Below are 18,859 nucleotides of genomic sequence, written 5' to 3' on the forward strand. Positions count from 1 at the left end.
TTGTTGATTGGTATGTTATGTGTATTGTTAGGCTAATGACAAAATCGAGGTGGGTCGTGAGTCAAATAGTGCTCGGTAGGTTGATGACAAGATCAGGGTAGACCGTGAGTCAAAGAGAACCTTGTTGGGATGATAGCGAGATCGGAATTGGACATTTGCTAAAGAGGTCCATCACTTGCATGTATAGTTATTATTGTGATATTTGTAATATTTTGGGAAACCCACTAAACTTTTTGCTTACACTCTTGAATTACATGTTTTAAGGTACTTTATCCGATCGAGGAAAGTATCCAACTTGGCTTCATCGTATGCACATCATTGATGGAAGGTTTTGAGATTTCCGCATGATTATGTTTTATACTCTGATTTTTGGATACATTGACTTCTAATTTCCAAACTATGGTTTTTATGATTTGAAATTTACAAGATGGATGTTATTATTAATATCTTTTAAAAATGAAAATTTTGGAATGAATTTTTGGGACGTTACACTTTGTAACCCTTTTGACAATATATTTTATTTGTTAAAAGATTTTGAAATGTTTTGGATGTTTTGTTCGCATAATTTTATTGTTTTGTAAGTGTTTTTCTACTTAAGATTTTGTACCTTATTTGAATGAAACAATTTTCTTAAGTGGAAGAATCATTTCCCTTTTATTTTAAGTAATTTATAAAATACTTTTAAATACTATTTAAAAAATGATAAACATCATCCGATCAACTTATGACAAGCTCATCACATACAAGAGGTGTTTCAGTGATAGGGAATATAATTGGGGATTGATGTATGGGGTTACATTCCCTACCTTGTTTACATCACGAAGCTTCAATGTCTGAACATTCTTGGTTCTATCTTTGTATACTTGCATAAATGTTAAAAAAATAGTTATCAGCCGTTGTAAAACAAGGGTTTCAGTTCTCATGTGTAATGAGCTCAAACAAATAAATTTCATATTAACCACTTAAGATCTTTATGTGTCTATGATTTTGTAACACCCTATTTCATAATGTTTCTTACGCCAGGGTTTTGTGGGTCATAATTAGATCAAGAAAAGGCTTTGGGCTTTGAGAAAGTAAAGTTTAGACCTTATTGAAGGTTGATAATATTGTTTATGAGATCTAAGCCCTTGATTTGTGTGTTGGAACCAAAGGGTTAAATGGGAAAATTTTATGTCGGGATTCTTGCATGGATTATAGTTTTAGTTAGGCATGTATTAAGCCAAAAGTAATTAGATATAATTACGGGGCTCATCAATACCTTTTCGTGCATATAAAGAACACTAAAAATAGAGTTGAAACGAGGAAGTTATGGTTGTTTGAAGTTGAATTGGTAGTTGAGGGTTTTCCCCTACAGATGGCGTAGGAAAGCTACATTGGGCGTAGATGTTGAATGATAAGCGCGTGTTTAATGACCTACACATGGCGTAGGTTATGCTACGCGAGGCGTAGCTGTTGTTGACAAAAACCCTAACCATAAGGTTTTGGGCCATATTTAAGGGCTCTAACTTCTTGGAATCATTCCCATAATCAGCCTCCGTCACCTCATATTGTTCCTTTGAAACCCTAATCACCAATTATGAGTTTTGGAAGCCTTAGTGTGGTTTTGGGTGCATTCTTAAGGAATGAGTCCATTGGAGAAGTAAGTGTGAGCTCTAAGCTTTGTAGATCCTGACTGTGCACTTCTTCACCTATATCCAGAAGGTATAAAGCTTGCATCTTGATGCTCATTTTGTTAGATATAATTAGCTCATGGTTTTTTATGCTTTTTGTCCCTTAACTTTGACCTTCATAGGTATGAGCTACTCCAGACCTTATGAGTGTCTTTTCTAGACGTTTCTGAGCTTGTATAGTCATAAAAATGGGAGCTTGGTCATTCCCATCCATCCATGCATGAGCTCTTGAGCATTAGAGGGAGTTTTGGACTTAGGGTTTGGTTATATGCTATTTTTAAGCCATGAAAAGGTGTAAAGTCAGAGACTTTATCACTTAGGACGTTTAATAGGGCCAAATCTGAGAATTGGATGGCTGGTCTTTATGCATTAAGAGCTTAATGTGAAGTTGGCAAACATCATAGCTACGCGGGGCGTAATATGGGCTATGCATGGCGCAACCTGAATTGCCCCCGTTTTCTATAAAGGCTCTACGTTGGGCGTAGAGAATGGTGTATGTTGGGCGTAGCACTAGAAGATCAACCTTGGGACAATTTGGATATTAGGTCAAGTGGAGAGGGTTCTAATCTTGGAAGGGTAAAATGATCTTTTACCCCAAGTAGAACAATTATGAAACAAGACCCTCGAGTGTGGATTATTACCTTAATTTTTTATTAGGGTCTTATTGTGTATATGATTAGTATGGGGAGTTCCAGTATCGAGAACTCGTGTGTAAGATTTGTCTGTTTGTAGATTGAAGTGAGTCTTCTCATTATACTATGTAGGATGCTAACTGTCTTTGTGACTATTGCATATGTATATTGGGTTGGGCCCATTTGTAAGTAGAGCTGGTCTATTGTATGGTATGTGGTATTTTAGGAAACTTACTAAATTTTATGCTTACCATTTATGGTTTAACATTTTTCAGGTGCTTCTAGTTTTAAAGGGAAAAGTCCGGCTTACCATCCCATGATGACTTTTTTTTCCTGTATTGGTTACTTTTGAGATACTCTAATATTTGAAAATATGTTTATACTATGCTTGATTTTGGGACAATTGATTGTATGACTCCGATGTTTAAAATGAAAATTTCTGTTATTTTTTTTTTTTTTTTTTGAAGTTACATGTTAATTCATTTTGTAGTAATAAGCGTGTACTTGTATTTTAAGCAATTGTGACTTTTGGGAAAGTGGAAAGTTCATATTTATATTATGAAAATCGATGTTTAATTTCATGAACATGCCAAAAGCTAACATAAACTAACCATGTTCCCAAAGAAAACAATTAAAATAAGTAAATCGTGTGCACAAATCAGAGAAAGTCAATGGATGTGTACGTGTGTAAGAAAGTCAATAAATATATAACGACGGAACCCCCAATGGAATTGAAACATAAAGCGCCTTTAATTTCTTCGTTATTTGAATGAAATCAGAACAAAATTCTGCGCCATGGCCATCTTTTAATCAGAACCAATTTGATTCTTCAGTCGTAAAAACTTATCTTCAATTCCCAAATTTCCATCTCCCAATTAACGATCCAAGAGATTTCGCTGGTCGGGTTGCATTTTCCTGGAAAATTCACCTTTGATTTTCCCGGAAAATATTTTCTTCCGATCAGAAAATTCAATCACCTTCATCCCCTTCAATTTCTTTGATTCTCGTCGAAGTTGATAGCCCGATATCAGGTAATTATCGTTTTTAGTAAATTCGTCGCGTGATCGTTTTTTTATATATATTTATGACATTTGTTGGTTGATGCGATTTCATGTAGGGCAAGAAGAGAGGAATTTGATTGGTAGCTCGTGAAGATGAGTTCTAATCATGGAAGTTCTTCTTCCAGGAGAAGTGCGTCATTGACATCTTCATCTTCTCGGAAGAAACCATCTGAAAACGGAAATCCTGATTCTGGCCGCACATCTCTCACGAATTCTCGTTCATCCGTGTATGACATTTGATCTATGTATTCTGACTGATTCGTTTTCTCCATTTCTTAATATGCATGTCGATTACATATACCAATCAAAACCATAATGATGATGTTTGCTCGATTTAGCCTAGACATCAATTGTAATCGATAATGATCAATGAAACGCTGCCTCGTTATTTGGATTATCCATTCAAATGGAGGAAATGCAGATGCATTGCAATTTCCATGTACCAAACTTTCATCAAAAAACCTAACATCGACATTCATTCGAACAGGGGATCAACAGGAGAACATACAGTGAAGCGATTGCGCCTAACAAAGGCTCTAACAGTACCTGAAACCACAACTATTTATGAAGCCTGCTGTCGGATGGCTGCTCGAAGAGCTGATGCTCTTTTACTCACTGATTCAAGCGCGTTACTCAGCGGCATATTGACAGACAAGGTTCGTCTTAAATCACTTACCCTGTTTCACACCATTGATCGATACATCAGATTAGAATAAAGTTTCCATAATTACCTTTCTTCTTTCTGGTGTTTGAAGGATATTGCAACAAGAGTGATTGCTCGTGAGATTGATTTTATGAACACACCAGTCTCAAAGGTGATGACGAAGAACCCAATCTATGTGTTGTCAGATACTCTTGCAGTGGAAGCCCTGCAAAAGATGGTGCAAGGAAAATTTCGACACTTGCCTGTTGTAGAGAATGGCGAGGTTATTGCTTTACTTGACATAGCAAAATGTTTATATGATGCCATTGCTCGTATGGAAAGGGCAGCTGAAAAGGGAAAAGCCATAGCAGCTGCTGTTGAAGGTGTTGAAAAGCACTGGGGCACTACTTTACCTGGTAAACTAACTATTTCTTTTTACTTTTTACCAGTCTTTATACAGTAAAAAGTTACATTTTTACTCGTCATTTTTACAGGTCCTAACACGTTTGTTGAAACACTAAAAGAGCGAATGTTTAAGCCTGCATTGTCTACCATTATCTCGGACAATTCAAAGTAGGTAATACCTTTAAATATTTATTTATTTGTATATAGTATTACTCTATTTTTATAATTTCCAAAATATAATCCAAATCACGTTTATTCCTCACACAGGATTGTGACTGTTTCCCCCTTCGACACAGTGGTAATGGTAACAAAAAAGATGCTTGAGTTTCGTATTAGCTCTGCAATTGTAACAGTTGATAACAAGCCTCGAGGGATTCTAACGTGAGTGTTTCTATATTATTTATTGTAATTCAGTAAACATTTGTTTTTTGTTTTTTTTTTTTTTTTAACAAACTGTAAATTATGTTTTGTGCGATATAAGCTCAAATGATATCTTAACGCGAGTGATAGCACAAGATCTTCCTGCTGAATCAACCTTAGTGGAGAAGGTAATGACTCCAAATCCAGAATGTGCTACAATCGATACACCAATTGTCGATGCCTTGCATACGATGCACGATGGGAAGTTTTTACATCTTCCTGTTGTTGATAGAGGTAAAACTATTTTTCATGTTTTGATTTATACATTAATTAAATACAAAAAAGTTTGAATATGTAAAAGGGAGGAATGGTTTGATGATTGATGCAGATGGATATGTTGTTTCGATTGTTGATGTACTCCACATCACTCATGCTGCAATAGCCACAGTAAGCGAAATGATTATGCTACATCGATAAAATATATATATATTTTTTCTCATATTCATTTAATTACTAGGTGGGAAATGCTACTGGAGTTAATAATAATAATAATAATAATAATAATAATAATAATGAGGGAGGAAGTTCAATGATGCAGAAGTTTTGGGACTCTGCAATGACATTAACTCCAATAGAGGACGAGGATGAAACAAAAAGGTTATTTATTTATTTGTTTGATAAAAATGAATTAATTTTGGTAAAGTAAATTGTGGTTGTGAACTGCAGTGAGAATTCCTTGAAACTAACTTCAGAAGCAGGAGACACTGTAAAATCTGTTGGTTATCCTTCATCGACTCTTCCCAATTCATTTGCTTTCAAAATCCAAGACAAGAGGGGTCGAATGCATAGATTTATCTGTGGTATGACTGAATTATTTTTAATTTTTATTTTTATACTAATAAATTGTAAAAAATCCTTATTACTTGTTTTGTAAGATGCTCGAAGCTTGACAGATGTTATAACTGCAATACTTCAGAGAGTAGGGGGTGAGATCGACCGCAACAACCTCCCACAGATTCTGGTACTTTCATTTACTTTGAAAAATCAATCCAATTATAGCAATGTTATTTAAATACAAAATAAATTTCAAATTAAAGTACGATGCTATAATTGGGTAGCTTTTTTAATAAGAAAAAAATTGATTGTTATGGTTTTTTTTACCAATTTTGTAAATGTAGTACGAAGATGAAGATGGGGACAAAGTCGTACTTTCAACAGACCATGATCTTGTTGCGGCTGTAGAACATGCACGATTGGCTGGTTGGAAGGTATGTTTGGTCTTCTTCAAAGCTAATATTTGACTACTACCGTTTTGGGTTGTATGTGAAAAAAGACGTAAATGCCCTGCTGCTGCAGGGATTGAAGCTGCATCTAGAATATTCAAGATCATCATCGGGAGGAGGAGGAGGGGGGAGGAGGGAGGGGGTTGTTGAAGCGGATGCATGGGCTTCTGCATACAGTGCTGCTGCAGCTGGAGCTGCTTTAGTAGCGGGACTAGGCGTATTAGCGTTCTTGAGAAGATCTGGTAACTAAACAAGATGGATGACTTGGAAGGGGCAATTTCGTCATTCTATCTCTATCTCCACTTTTGTGCCATACATTAACATTATATATATATATATATATATATATATATATATATATATATATATATATATATATATATATATATATATATATATATATATATATATATATATATATATATTCAAAAGAAAAAGGAAAACAAAAGTCTCAATTCTTTGAGCTAACTTTATATATATACTTGGGATTTCATGAATGCATTTCTGGTGTTTGATGATTGCAATGAAAAATGCCATTTTGATTTTTTTTTTTTACCAAGCTTCTTATGTGAAAAGAAAAAAAGTGAGTCGAGTCCCATATAATAAACAGATCCTAAAAGTATGTTGCGATTTCTTGTATTTAGCTTTTTTTATAATATAAAATTCTTTCCACACTGCTACAACGCAAGAACTTTGAGGTTGAATATATTTTATCTTTCTTAATAAATGAAGGTTTTTTTGGCCACATGTCAATCTCTAATGAGTTTTGACACTTGTCATTTTGTGGTATTTTTGAAATAAATATTATCCATTTGTAAATTTTTTATTTGTTTTAATTTTTAAAATTAAAGTCATACTTATATATATGTAAAGTATTAAATATCATATATATTATATTAAAATGCAATAAATACGCTTCTTCCTTTCTTATTTTAAAGTTGTATATTAAAAAATATTTTCTATTTACATCTTAATTTAATATTTAATTTTTTATTTTAAATCAACCCATGTAAGCTTATATCAATTATAAGACATTTGTTGTCATTTAAAAATACCAAAAAATTCTTCAAGATTTTTCAATACACAATGTTTTTAGAGGTTGAAGACCACCAATCCATTCAAGCTCTTGCAAGAATGCATTATTTTCTCAATTGTAATTTAAAATCATTGAATGATATAAAGTCGGTGTTTATTATCATCATTGAGCAGTGATCTCCATGTGTTGACATATCATCTTATGATGATATCATGTCTAGCTGTCTGGGCATGCAATTACTAATTATAACAATTCAGACGTAATAACATAAATAGAAATAGAAAATCAATAAACATACGTTTCTTAAAAACTTTATTTGTTACAACTTACAACCAAGTGAGGGCCCATTTGACTATCCCGTATAGTTTCATAATTTATTTATTTGAAAAAAAAGATGCATATTGGGAGGACTTATCACCAACTTTTTATTTTATTTTAATATGCAACTACTAGTTATTTGTTAAACCAGGAGATAAAGTGATACAAATTGTATGACAAAAAATAAATGAATTTAACAATACTTAATTGTTTTTGTTTTGGTAATTTAAGGCTTTTATTTTGCATTTTATTTATAACTAGTTATGAGAATCATGTATTACATGGGTTAATTTAAAAACAAAAAATTAAATATAAAGGTTAAAATATTTGAGAACTTTGAATTTTTAAGAAAATAAGAAAAATAATGAATTATTATAATTTAAATGTTTTTTATCTTTAAATTTAAACAAATAATTTAAATAAAGAAAAAAACTTATGAGCTTTAATTTTGGAAATTTGAAATTAAAAGGAAAGTTTATTAATGAAATTAATATTCATTTATTGCTACATTTATTGCAATTATTATATTAAAATATTATGTAGAATTTAATAAAATAGAAAAAAAAAACTCATAAAATGACAAGTGGAAAAAAATAAACTCAAAATAACCACAAAATGACATTTGAAAAATTGAATGAGAATGTGACAACTGGCAAAAAAATATTTATTTATTAGAGATGACTAGTTGTGAGACTCATTTATTACATGTGTTAATTTAAAAAAAAAAGTTAAATATAAAGGTCAAAATATTTGAAAACTTTGAATTTATAAGAACATAAGAAAAATAATGAATTATTATAATGAAAATGTTTTTTATCTTTTAAATTTAAACAAATAATTTAAATAAAGAAAAGAAGCTAATGACATTTAATTTTAGGAATTTTAAAATTAAAAGGTAAGTTTATTAATGAAATTAATATCCATTTATTACTACATTTATTGCAATTATATTATGTGGAATTTAATAAAATAGAAAAACTCATAAAATAACTTGTGGAAAAAAAAATTAATTCAAAATAACCACATAATAACATTTGCCAAATTGAATGAGAGTGTGACAAGTGGCAAAAAAACATTCATTTATTAGAGAGGATTTGATTATTTAGTTGAATCGGTCTAGTGATTGGTTTTCGGTTCTACTTTCTGATTTTTTATAGATTTTTTATTTTCTTGAATACATATTAATATATAAAACCAAGAATTTGACATCCACAAGCTCAAACATTAAAAATATCTATAACATCCCAAAAATCATGACAATTTTTTTATTTTGTTAAAACATTTTCAGTAAGCCATCAGATAATCAAACATTGTTTTAAAATCATATCTATGAAAATCAGAGTGTCAAGATAATCTCTCAAAACATAAAACAATAGGATCATGTGTACGATCACACATTCTCCTAGCCCCGATTATGAAAAGTACCTAAAAACATTGAAATCAATAACCGTAAGCTAAAGCTTAGTGAGTTCCTTCAAAATACTCCATACAACAATACATATATAATGTATGCACACTGGACCCACAACATAAGACTGGATTGCTCCTGAGCCTACATCATAAGACTGAATTACCCCTTCCCGGGCCCACAACTCATGACTGGCTTGCTCCCGAGCCCACAACATAAGACTGGAATGCCCTTCATGGCCCTCAGCTTATAACTGGATTGCTCTCGGTTTTGTTGTCTTACAGCACAAAGCAATAATGTCGCAACCCAACCATACTATGTCGACATATGCAATAGATAAACAATAACCAGCAATACAGGTACTCATACATATCTACTAATCTACAAATCACTACGGTATACCAACATCCTACATACAAGGACACTGGACACATACTGCATTATAAAGTAAAGTGAGAAACTTACCTCGATGTTTAGAAGATAAAATCACCAATCATAGATCCAATAATCAACACTACATATCACCTATATAACAAACAAGGACCACATCTCAAGCTACAACCCAAAACCCTACATTTGACCTAAAGTCAAACTTGGTCAAAAAGTCAACGGTCAAAGTCAACACTAAAGAGTCACACAACCGGTCACCACGTCGTGACCACCCATTGGTCACGTTGTAGTAGAATGGCGACAGGATAATCGCGAAGCAGCCCCTTGTCACGTCATGAGGACCAACTCGTCACGTCTTGAAGAACGCTCTGTACAACTTAATGCCTTATGTTGTTAATCCTTCAAGCACAACAACCAAACTTTCCAAAAGGATTTCTCCATCTTAAAATACCATAAAAATCATAGCTTTTTAGACATGTATGTCCAATGCATGTCTTAAACACCAACTATGTCAAAATGAAAGGAAAAAAAAAGGCCAAATCACATGCATGGAACCCAAAGCTCATTAATATTCAATATTTAGGACAGAGGGATACAAAGGAGTCACAAGAACTCATAAAGTTGCCAACTTTATGAGTTTCCAACACTCAAATTTCCTCAAAAGATGAGAAAAGTGAACCAAACCTTAGATCTAACCTGCTTGATATAAAAAGGCAAGAACTTGAGGAATTACAAGAGTCCTAATGCGGCTCAAAATGATACGAGATTGGCTTGCTAGCTGAGATGATGCACCAAAATGCCTTATCTTATTCATCAAGGCTTCAAATCACCAAAAAGGAGCTCAAAGGTAAAAAAATGGAGGATTAGGGTTTCTTAAGGGTGAAGGAAGGTGATGTAGGTTGAGGGTGCGCTTATATGGTCAAATCAATACGCTCTAAGAAGAAATATTTGAATATAAATCTCATCATCCTATCCCTCTCTTCCCTTAAATAGGGGGACAATCCCCGAAATTAGGGTTTTGGTACGCAAGGACCATCACGTTGTGACCAAAAAATGGTCACGTCGTGACAACCAAAAGAGATGCGCGTTATTCCGAGGTACCGTCACGTCGTGACACACCAGTGCTCATGTTGTAGATCAATCTAAATACATTAACAAAACATATAACCATAATTTTTACATCCATCCAAATGCATAAAAAGCATAAAGTCTAATACCAAAACAAATTATAGTTTTAGATGAAAAGTAACACATCAAGATCAAATCAAATTACGGATTTTGAGACTTTGAAGCTTTAAATGCATGTTTCACGGTCACTTAGTAAATGCAATTCACTATCAACTTTATCCTCATTACAATATCTAAAAAAACAACGTTAATGTTACGTAATATACTAATAATAAACTAAAATTACAACACTACATTAATACTTATAGAGAAAATGTAACCTTGTATTTGAGAAGCCAATTCATGTTGTTGCTCGTCAAACATATTTTTCAAATCATTGTAATTAAATTCTCCTTCCATCTTTTCTTCAACCACCCAAAAGTCCATATTATCGGTACATTCATAATAATTAGAATCGTAAGATCTTTTTATCAACCTTGAGTCTACGAAACCATTCACAAAAAAATATAAAAATAAAATAACATTGCTAATAGATAAATATCTTATTACAATATAATGCACCTATTTTATAAATTCAAGTTGCAATGCACAAATGCAATATCATTTAGCCTTTAATGTTCCAACTTATTCCTCTTTTTTGTGTGAATCATTTCAAAAACACTCTAATTACGTTCGCAACTGGAGGAAGATGTAGTCTAAATTAATATTCTAGTGTCAATTCTTGGTTTTATATATTAATATGTATGTAGAAAAAAAAAATACACGCAGTTTCAAAAAATTGGGTTGAATCGTTAACCAGTCACTGAACCAATTCAACTAAAAAAACCGGGTTTAAAAACATTGGTCTAAGTCCTATCATCCTCGGTTTGAATGGTTTTGGTTGGTTCACTACAACTTGTTCAACCAAAATTTCAGAAAAACTTGTCAATTCTCTCCGACATCGAATTTAGCATAAAATCGATACTTAGTAATCTGATCACTATTCTGGTTCCCGATTTCACCAGTTCAAACTGTCGATATTAATAATTATAGATGTGTGGGTTCATTTTATTTGATATAAAGAGAAATAAATATGGATCTCACAAAAGAGGGAATGAATGATGGACTTTTTGTGGTTAAAGGTTAATATTCAATGGATTCACTTTCTAAAGATGTATAAAAATAATATTTTATTTTTTTACTAGTTATAAGTAATTTGTTATTATTTGACAGAAGAAGATCAAAAACTATTTGTCAAGTGCAATCATTCGATCTCTTATAATAACCGTCAGAAAATAGGGTAGGAAAACAAATATTGGTAATCTAATATGTATATTTCAAGGTCCTTATATGGCTACTTTTCATGTTGATATTTCTTTCCTATAATGTTTGGCTTGCATCAAAATTCCACGAGAAACACTCATAGTTTTAAGCACACATCAGTATGTTCAGTTATGGAAAATGTACGGATTGTTATATTTTTATGAGAGAGTTATGAATATGGGAAAATGAATACATATACACATTTATTCGATAGTAGGATAAGATTGATGAAATATCGGATTCTAAAATTAAAAATCGTGTCTAGAAAACTAGTCCTCAAATTGTCTTTTTGGAATGGTAGGTTAGAGTGGATTTGTCAAAAGCAACTTGGACTGCTAGCTTAAGTTTGAGCATACTTAGATTCCGTCTTTTTCTTCAACTTCGTTCGTTCAGATGATATTTTACAATTACATTCTAAGTCCAAAATTTTGTAGAGGTTATGGGTCATCGCCCTTTCATATCCACCTTTCATCGTGCTAAGTATCAAACTCATCTTATTTTCATATATCCAAGACTAACGATCGGAGATGTCTCTTTACAATAATTATAATGGAGAAAATAATAATGCAAATGGAATGGATTCATAATGATGTTACTGTATGGAGTTGGTTAATGATACTCGAACATGTACTTGTTTTGAGTGCCTATTTATTAACTATGGGTCTATATGGATTGATTACAAGTCGAAATATGGTTAGGGCTCTTATGTGTCTTCAACTTATATTAAATGTAGTTAAGCTCAATTTTGTAACATTTTCAAATTTTTCCTGCAGCTACTGAAGCTGCTATCGGACTCGCTATTGTTTCATCAATTTATCGTAACAGGAAATCAACTCGTATAAATCAATAGAATTTGTTGAATATATAAACCATAACTTAAACATCATTGCATGACCTAAATCCATATATCATCATCTTTGATAAGATGATCTAAATGTGGTGATGTATATATGTTGATATTTTTATGATAATAGTTATATCGGTTTATACGTGTAACCCTAATAATTCACGCATAACAAACTGTATCAACATAAATGTAGCCATGCAACAATATCAACAAAAGCTAACAACATAATTAAATAAGTTATATGGATTATTCATTTTCATTCATTTTTTTGTTAGGAAATTTGTTATGGGGTTCGATAATCTTAACATATTTTTATTAATTAGTAATGGTTAACTGGTTAACCAGATAATATAACCGAAAAATTTGGTTAATGGAATACCTGTTAACCTGATTTTTCGGTTTAGGTTTAGGTTGAAGAAATAAACGAACCGATAGTTTTGGTTAACCTTTCGAAATATGTTTTTGGATTGGTTAACCATCCATGAAGACCCTATACCTCCCATCAAATCTCATGTTAATATTTACGAGCTAATATAGTCATTTGGACCAGAGATCTTCCACCTGCTATTTCCATATGACTATAGAAATCATTTATTAAATTTTTAGGTAATTTTATGATTATATGAATCATTTATTAATTTTTAGGTATTTATTGAAAAGCATTAAAGAATTAGCTATATTTGTCTTTCTCGGGGAAAAAAAAAAAACAAAAACAAAAAGTCCTAAATTTTGTTTGAAAGTTGAAACAATACGGGATAATCTCACATATAAAATGGAGATGATGGCAACAAAATTTCAAAAGCTATGAAAACACACACCTGCTGGTTTTTCTTTCATCAATAGCTCTACGATAAAAACCACAAAGATTTATATTTTTTTGGTCGTTAACATGAATTTGTTTAGGGATTTGTGAAGAATTTAGGAAACTAAATTGTTCGTTTATGAAAATCATTGATCAGGAACAGTGAACAAACGCGATATAAAATCGGATTTTGGAGGAAATTTCCAGTGGCGCCTCCTCCGTTAGATTGGTTGAGTATTTTGGGTATTTTCTTCTTCATCTGTGCTCATTACTTGTTTTTATGAATATGATGAAGATAACTTTCTATACCCATATAGGCTGTTCGATTTTTGCTTGATTTAGAATGCTTATGGTTTATTGTTCTTTGAATATTTGCCCTTTTTGTTTGTGCATTTTAGGGTTTAAGAAAAAAAATCTAGTGATGATTTTGATTCCGTTTTCGGTATGTTATATTATGTTTATCGGATCTGATGCGGCGGTTTGTTCAGTTTTTGCTAATTCAAGTTCATACGAGTTATTACATTTTTAGATAATCCATTTCACGATTCTAAAGAATGAAACCATTCAATGTTGAATGTATCGAGATTATTCTACTGATGTACATCAATCAATGAAGCTAATGTTACAACCCACAAGTTTAAATTTCATCTTTACCCCAATCTGATTGCGATTTTGGGGAGGTCTATGTGATTCCTTAGTTTTGCTATAATCTAGCTGCATAAAATCTTCCCAATGATCAATTTAGTAGGTTTTTAGATACCACATTAATGTTTCGAGTCTTTATGACGATATTTTGTTTGAATCGCTTAATTCATGGTTCTAATTCCTGACATTTTACAATGTTAAGTTCTTATCATCTGTTTCATTATACCATCAAACGAATTGACTACTTGTTTTGCAAAACTGTATAACTGTTTATGTTGATTTTCTTCTGTGTTAGATTCATCAACTTAGGGTACCTGTGACGCTTACACACAATCGTTCAGATATTCCACATGTTCTTTCATATCCCCTTTTGGTAGTTTCAATGGTCAATGTTCGTTTTTAGGGTTTCAAAATGGAGCCTATAAATAGGATGTTGGTTTGTACTTTGTATATATAACTTGATGATGCGTAATCATACTTCATGTCCTTATTTATTTAATTTTTTTTTTTTGTATTAGGGCTTACTCAATCAGAGGAAGACCCTCTACTCTGAATGCTGATATGGAATGCAATAAAGATGAAGCGCTTCGTGCTAAAGAGATATCTGAAGCAAAATTAATAGAAAAAGATTTTGTGGGTGCGAAAAAGATAGCACAAAAAGCTGATAAACTATTCCCAGGGCTTGAAGGTCTTTCACACCTCTTTCAGATTCTTGATGTTTACATTTCTTCAGAGAAGAAGGTCAATGGAGTATCAGATTGGTATAGTGTTCTTGGTGTGGACCCCACAGCTGATGATGAAGCTATTAGAAGAAGTTACAGAAAACTAGCTCTCTCTCTTCACCCTGACAAAAACAAATCCATTGGAGCTGAAGGTGCTTTTAAGCTTGTATCTGAAGCATGGACAATATTAGCTGATAAAGGTAAAAAGAAAGCATATGACCAAAAACGAAACCCTAAACCAATTTACCAAAAAGTTTCCACCTCTACCCCTCCACCCACCACATTTTGGACTTCATGTACAAAATGCAAAATGCACTTTGAATACTTGAAAGTTTACCTCAACCAAAAGATCCTTTGCACCAATTGTCATGAGCCCTTTTGGGCTTTAGCAATTTCACCCCCTCCTGTAAATCTTCATCAAATGTGGCATCCTCCTCAAAACAAGAACCTCAATGCAAATCATCAGATGAATAATCTTGGTGGACAATTTAAAAGACAACATGAAGTGGGATATCAGAGTCCAAATTCAGTTAAACTTGATGGAATTGCAAAAAAGAGACGTGTAGCTGAACAGTCAACCATGGAACGTGAAAAAGTCAACCTTTCTACAGTCAACAAACCTAAGAATAGTGTGAGAGAATTGTCATCTGCAGAACTTCGTACCATTTTGGTATCAAAAGCCAGGAATGAAATCAACAAGAAATTGGACGAGTGGAATGCAGAAAACGAAAAAGAAAAAGAAAAAGAAAAAGAAATAAAGAAAGAAGTTATCAAGAAACAAGAAATCGTTCCAAATGGTATGAGTAAGGTCAAAGATGTAAAAACACCATCAAAAGATAGCCTCGATGACATGGATGATGATGTTGATGATGATGATGACATGGACACCGATACAAAGAACACGGAAGCAATCCTAATGAGTGTCCCGGATCCCGATTTTCATGATTTTGACATGGACAGAAGCGAAAGGGCGTTTTCGGAAAACCAAGTTTGGGCAGCTTATGATGAAGATGATGGAATGCCTCGATACTATGCAATGATTCATAGTGTGATATCAAGGAAACCATTTAAGATGGAAATAAGTTGGTTGAATTCCAAATCCAATGCTGAATTAGCTCCAATTAATTGGGTCGCATCAGGCTTTCCAAAAACAAGTGGCGATTTCCGAATCGGGAAACGTGAAATCAACACCTCACTAAATTCCTTCTCACACAAGGTTCATTGGGAAAAGGGCAAAAAGGGTATTATACAAATTTACCCACGAAAACACGAAGTGTGGGCTGTTTATAAAAACTGGTGTCCGGATTGGAACGAGTTCACTCCAGATGAAGCGATACATAAATACGACATGGTGGTAGTTCTTGAAGATTATGAAGAAGGGAAGGGTATAATGGTAAATCCACTGGTGAAAGTTGGTGGTTTCAAGTCTGTGTTTCATCAACAACATTCTGATGTTAAGGAAACGCGAATGATTCCTAAAGAGGAAATCTTTCGATTGTCTCATAAAGTACCTTATTATCTGCTAACAGGTGAAGAAGGTTCTAATGTTCCAAAAGGTTGCTTGGAGCTTGATCCTGCAGCGTTGCCATTGGAGCTGCTGAAGTCAACAGTTGAAGAGAAAGTCAATCCAGTGGAGGTTAAAGGGATTATAACATATGCTAGAAAAAGGGGGAAAAATGCAAAAATTGGTACAATTGAAGGGGTGGTTTTAGAAAATGATGGTAGATAGATGATAGATAAGAATTAAGAAGAGATCAGTGGTTAGTTGACCTGAAGCAGTCATTAATTTTGGACTCGAATGATACTTTGTTAGAAAGCTAATTTTGTAGCAGGTCGAGCTTTTTTTTTTTAACTTTTTTGCTTTTGCTGTAAAAAACGTTTTACTCTATGTTTTTTTTTTTTTTTTTTTTTTTTTTTGGGGTTAACTTGGAGACTTGTTATATATATACATGAAATCAATAGTTTCGTGAAGAAGAACCATGTTTTGTTCTAAATTCTAATGAACGACTTCATTATTATCAAGCTTAAGAAAGAAAGGTTTATCTTTAAATGCCGTATTTGGATGGAATAAAGAATGAAGAAAAATACAAACTAATAAAAATAAAAAAAATTATATATTTAAATAATAATTTTGGATGGAAGCAAGGATATGTACATTTTAAATAGTGGAAGTGGAAATAGATAATGGAATGAGATATGGTGGCAGGAAAGCCATTCATATTGGATATTTGGAAATTGATTATAACTTTACACTTTAACATATTTATCATCAAGGATCAAGGCCAATGTCATTTTCACTTGTCATGAGTGCTGGGCCCAAAACCTTTTTACTAGGCAAAACAGACTTTTATAGAATTAATTAATTAATTATTAATGTATTAAATATAGCTTAATATAGTAAAATAACTGACAACTTGTAAATCATAATATAATTAGGGGGTTGAACCAGTGGAACGAGGTTATGGATTTGTTAAAAATGTTCTTTTTCTTTTTTCAGAACAACGACGTAAACGGTGGTGGTAGTTAGAAGCTACGGGTAATTACACCACCTTTTTTTTTGTTTGGGCAAGGCAATTAATTTGACAAAATGGATTTTAGTTTTGGGAGATTCTCCAGTTTAATGAGAGATTTTGGTTCGTAAATACGGGGTAAATAGCATAAAAGACATAACGTTTATATAAAAATTTTAATTTGACGCTGTGTTTTTTTTGTCTCACATTTGACATTATGTTTTCTAATCTTTTACAATTCGGATCATTTGACCGGTCAACCCGGTTACTTGCTGACGTGACATGATGACGTGTTGGTTTTGACGACGTGACATGCTAATATGACATGCTGACGTGTCAAAATTGAATTTTTTTTCACAAAAAACACTAAGTTTTTCCCTTTTTCAATTTTAACACTAAGTTTAATTTTTCCTTTCAATTTTGATACTGTTTTTTGTTCCAAACTGTATAAACATTATTTTTTCAATTTTATTAAATGTTGACAATTTTTCATTTGAAACTGTATAAATATTTTTTTAATACATTTTAAACTATATAAATATATTTTTTTCATTTAAAAATCATATTTTTGTATAAATACAAGGGTTTTTTTTTTAATATTCAAATCGTAATTTTATTTATAAATATGTATTATTTATATAAAAACCGTATTTTATATTAAATACGTAACATTAAAATGAGTTTGGAGGTTTGGAGGCGTATAGTCGATCAAAGCGCAGATGTAAAGTTTGCAGCCCGTGAAAATTTTACATCTTATTTGAAGCTTATGGTTAGTTTGGTTCTAATGATATAACTAATGCGTATTTATACATTATGCTTTGAATGTAAAAATAAAAATAAAAGAATAAGAAAAAACTTGTATTTAAATAAAGATATGGTTTTTTACACGAAAAAATGTATTTATATGTTTTAAAATGTAATAAAAAATATATTTATGTGGTTTCAAATGGAAAATTATCAAAATTGAACAAAATTAGAAAAATAATGTTCGATTTGAAACAAAAAAAAAACAAAGTGCCAAAATTGAAAGTAAAAATTAAACTTAGTTTCAAATAAAAAAAATGAAAACTTAATGTCTTTTTTGAAAAAAAAAAATTAATTTTGACACGTTAGCATGTCACGTCATCAAAACAGACATGTCATCATGTTACGTCAGCAGGTAACCAAGTTGAGCGGTTAAGTAGTCAGAATTGTAAAAAATTAAAAAACATAATGTTAAATTAGAATTTTTATGTAAACTTAATGTCTTTTATACTATTTACCCGGTAAATATGTTGGCTTGGAGAAGGAGGTTGAAAAAACTTTCAACTAAAGCCAATCTAAACAAGCATGAAATTAAGATGAATTATCTTTTGTGTGTAACTTTTTAGAGTTTTTAGACTGTTCGTCTCAAGCCTTTATACAAAAAAATGTCTTGATGTAGTTTGATGGGCAATGTTAAAATTTTGTAATGAATGGCTTCTGGAGCGGTTAAACTAAGTAAAGTTACCCTATTTAATTATATTAAGGTAATATATTTTTAATTTAATTTTCAGTAGAATATAGAACTAAAAATTATCTGAGTTGGTTGTCTTAAAAACCATATTACTCTATTAGTGATATTTCCTCTATATAAGACCATCAGGTATGGTTGCAACACATAAGTTCGTGGTCTAGATGCCCACGAACCACGACCGTATACACACCATTTCGGTGGC

General features: G+C 32.1%; 2 protein-coding genes across 2 annotated transcripts; both read left to right on the top strand.

The window, feature by feature from the left end:
• Positions 1-3,029: 3,029 nt before the first annotated feature.
• On the top strand, positions 3,030-6,389 carry LOC111880498 (CBS domain-containing protein CBSCBSPB1-like). Its single transcript, XM_052764145.1, has 13 exons — positions 3,030-3,333; positions 3,420-3,590; positions 3,851-4,019; positions 4,119-4,422; positions 4,501-4,579; positions 4,679-4,792; positions 4,893-5,065; positions 5,160-5,218; positions 5,289-5,428; positions 5,498-5,631; positions 5,707-5,792; positions 5,950-6,039; positions 6,128-6,389. The coding sequence occupies exons 2-13, from the start codon at positions 3,457-3,459 to the stop codon at positions 6,302-6,304; spliced, it is 1,659 nt and encodes a 552-aa protein (XP_052620105.1). The 5' UTR covers positions 3,030-3,333; positions 3,420-3,456; the 3' UTR covers positions 6,305-6,389.
• A 6,880-nt stretch (positions 6,390-13,269) lies between these two features.
• Positions 13,270-16,480, top strand: LOC111880525 (uncharacterized). Its single transcript, XM_023876956.3, has 2 exons — positions 13,270-13,528; positions 14,449-16,480. Exon 2 carries the CDS (start codon positions 14,492-14,494, stop codon positions 16,379-16,381), a length of 1,890 nt encoding a protein of 629 aa, XP_023732724.1. The 5' UTR covers positions 13,270-13,528; positions 14,449-14,491; the 3' UTR covers positions 16,382-16,480.
• The last annotated feature ends 2,379 nt before the right edge of the window (positions 16,481-18,859 follow it).

This window comes from Lactuca sativa, chromosome 5, assembly GCF_002870075.4.
Source record: "Lactuca sativa cultivar Salinas chromosome 5, Lsat_Salinas_v11, whole genome shotgun sequence".
Lineage (NCBI taxonomy): Eukaryota > Viridiplantae > Streptophyta > Magnoliopsida > Asterales > Asteraceae > Lactuca > Lactuca sativa.

Bases quoted from the DNA above. Each gene is read 5' to 3' on its own strand.
- LOC111880498 (XM_052764145.1), top strand. From the start codon at position 3,457: ATGAGTTCTAATCATGGAAGTTCTTCTTCCAGGAGAAGTGCGTCATTG. The intron at 4,020-4,118 runs GTTCGTCTTAAA...TGGTGTTTGAAG, and splicing joins GCGGCATATTGACAGACAAG to GATATTGCAACAAGAGTGAT. The intron at 6,040-6,127 runs GTATGTTTGGTC...CTGCTGCTGCAG, and splicing joins CACGATTGGCTGGTTGGAAG to GGATTGAAGCTGCATCTAGA.
- LOC111880525 (XM_023876956.3), top strand. From the start codon at position 14,492: ATGGAATGCAATAAAGATGAAGCGCTTCGTGCTAAAGAGATATCTGAA.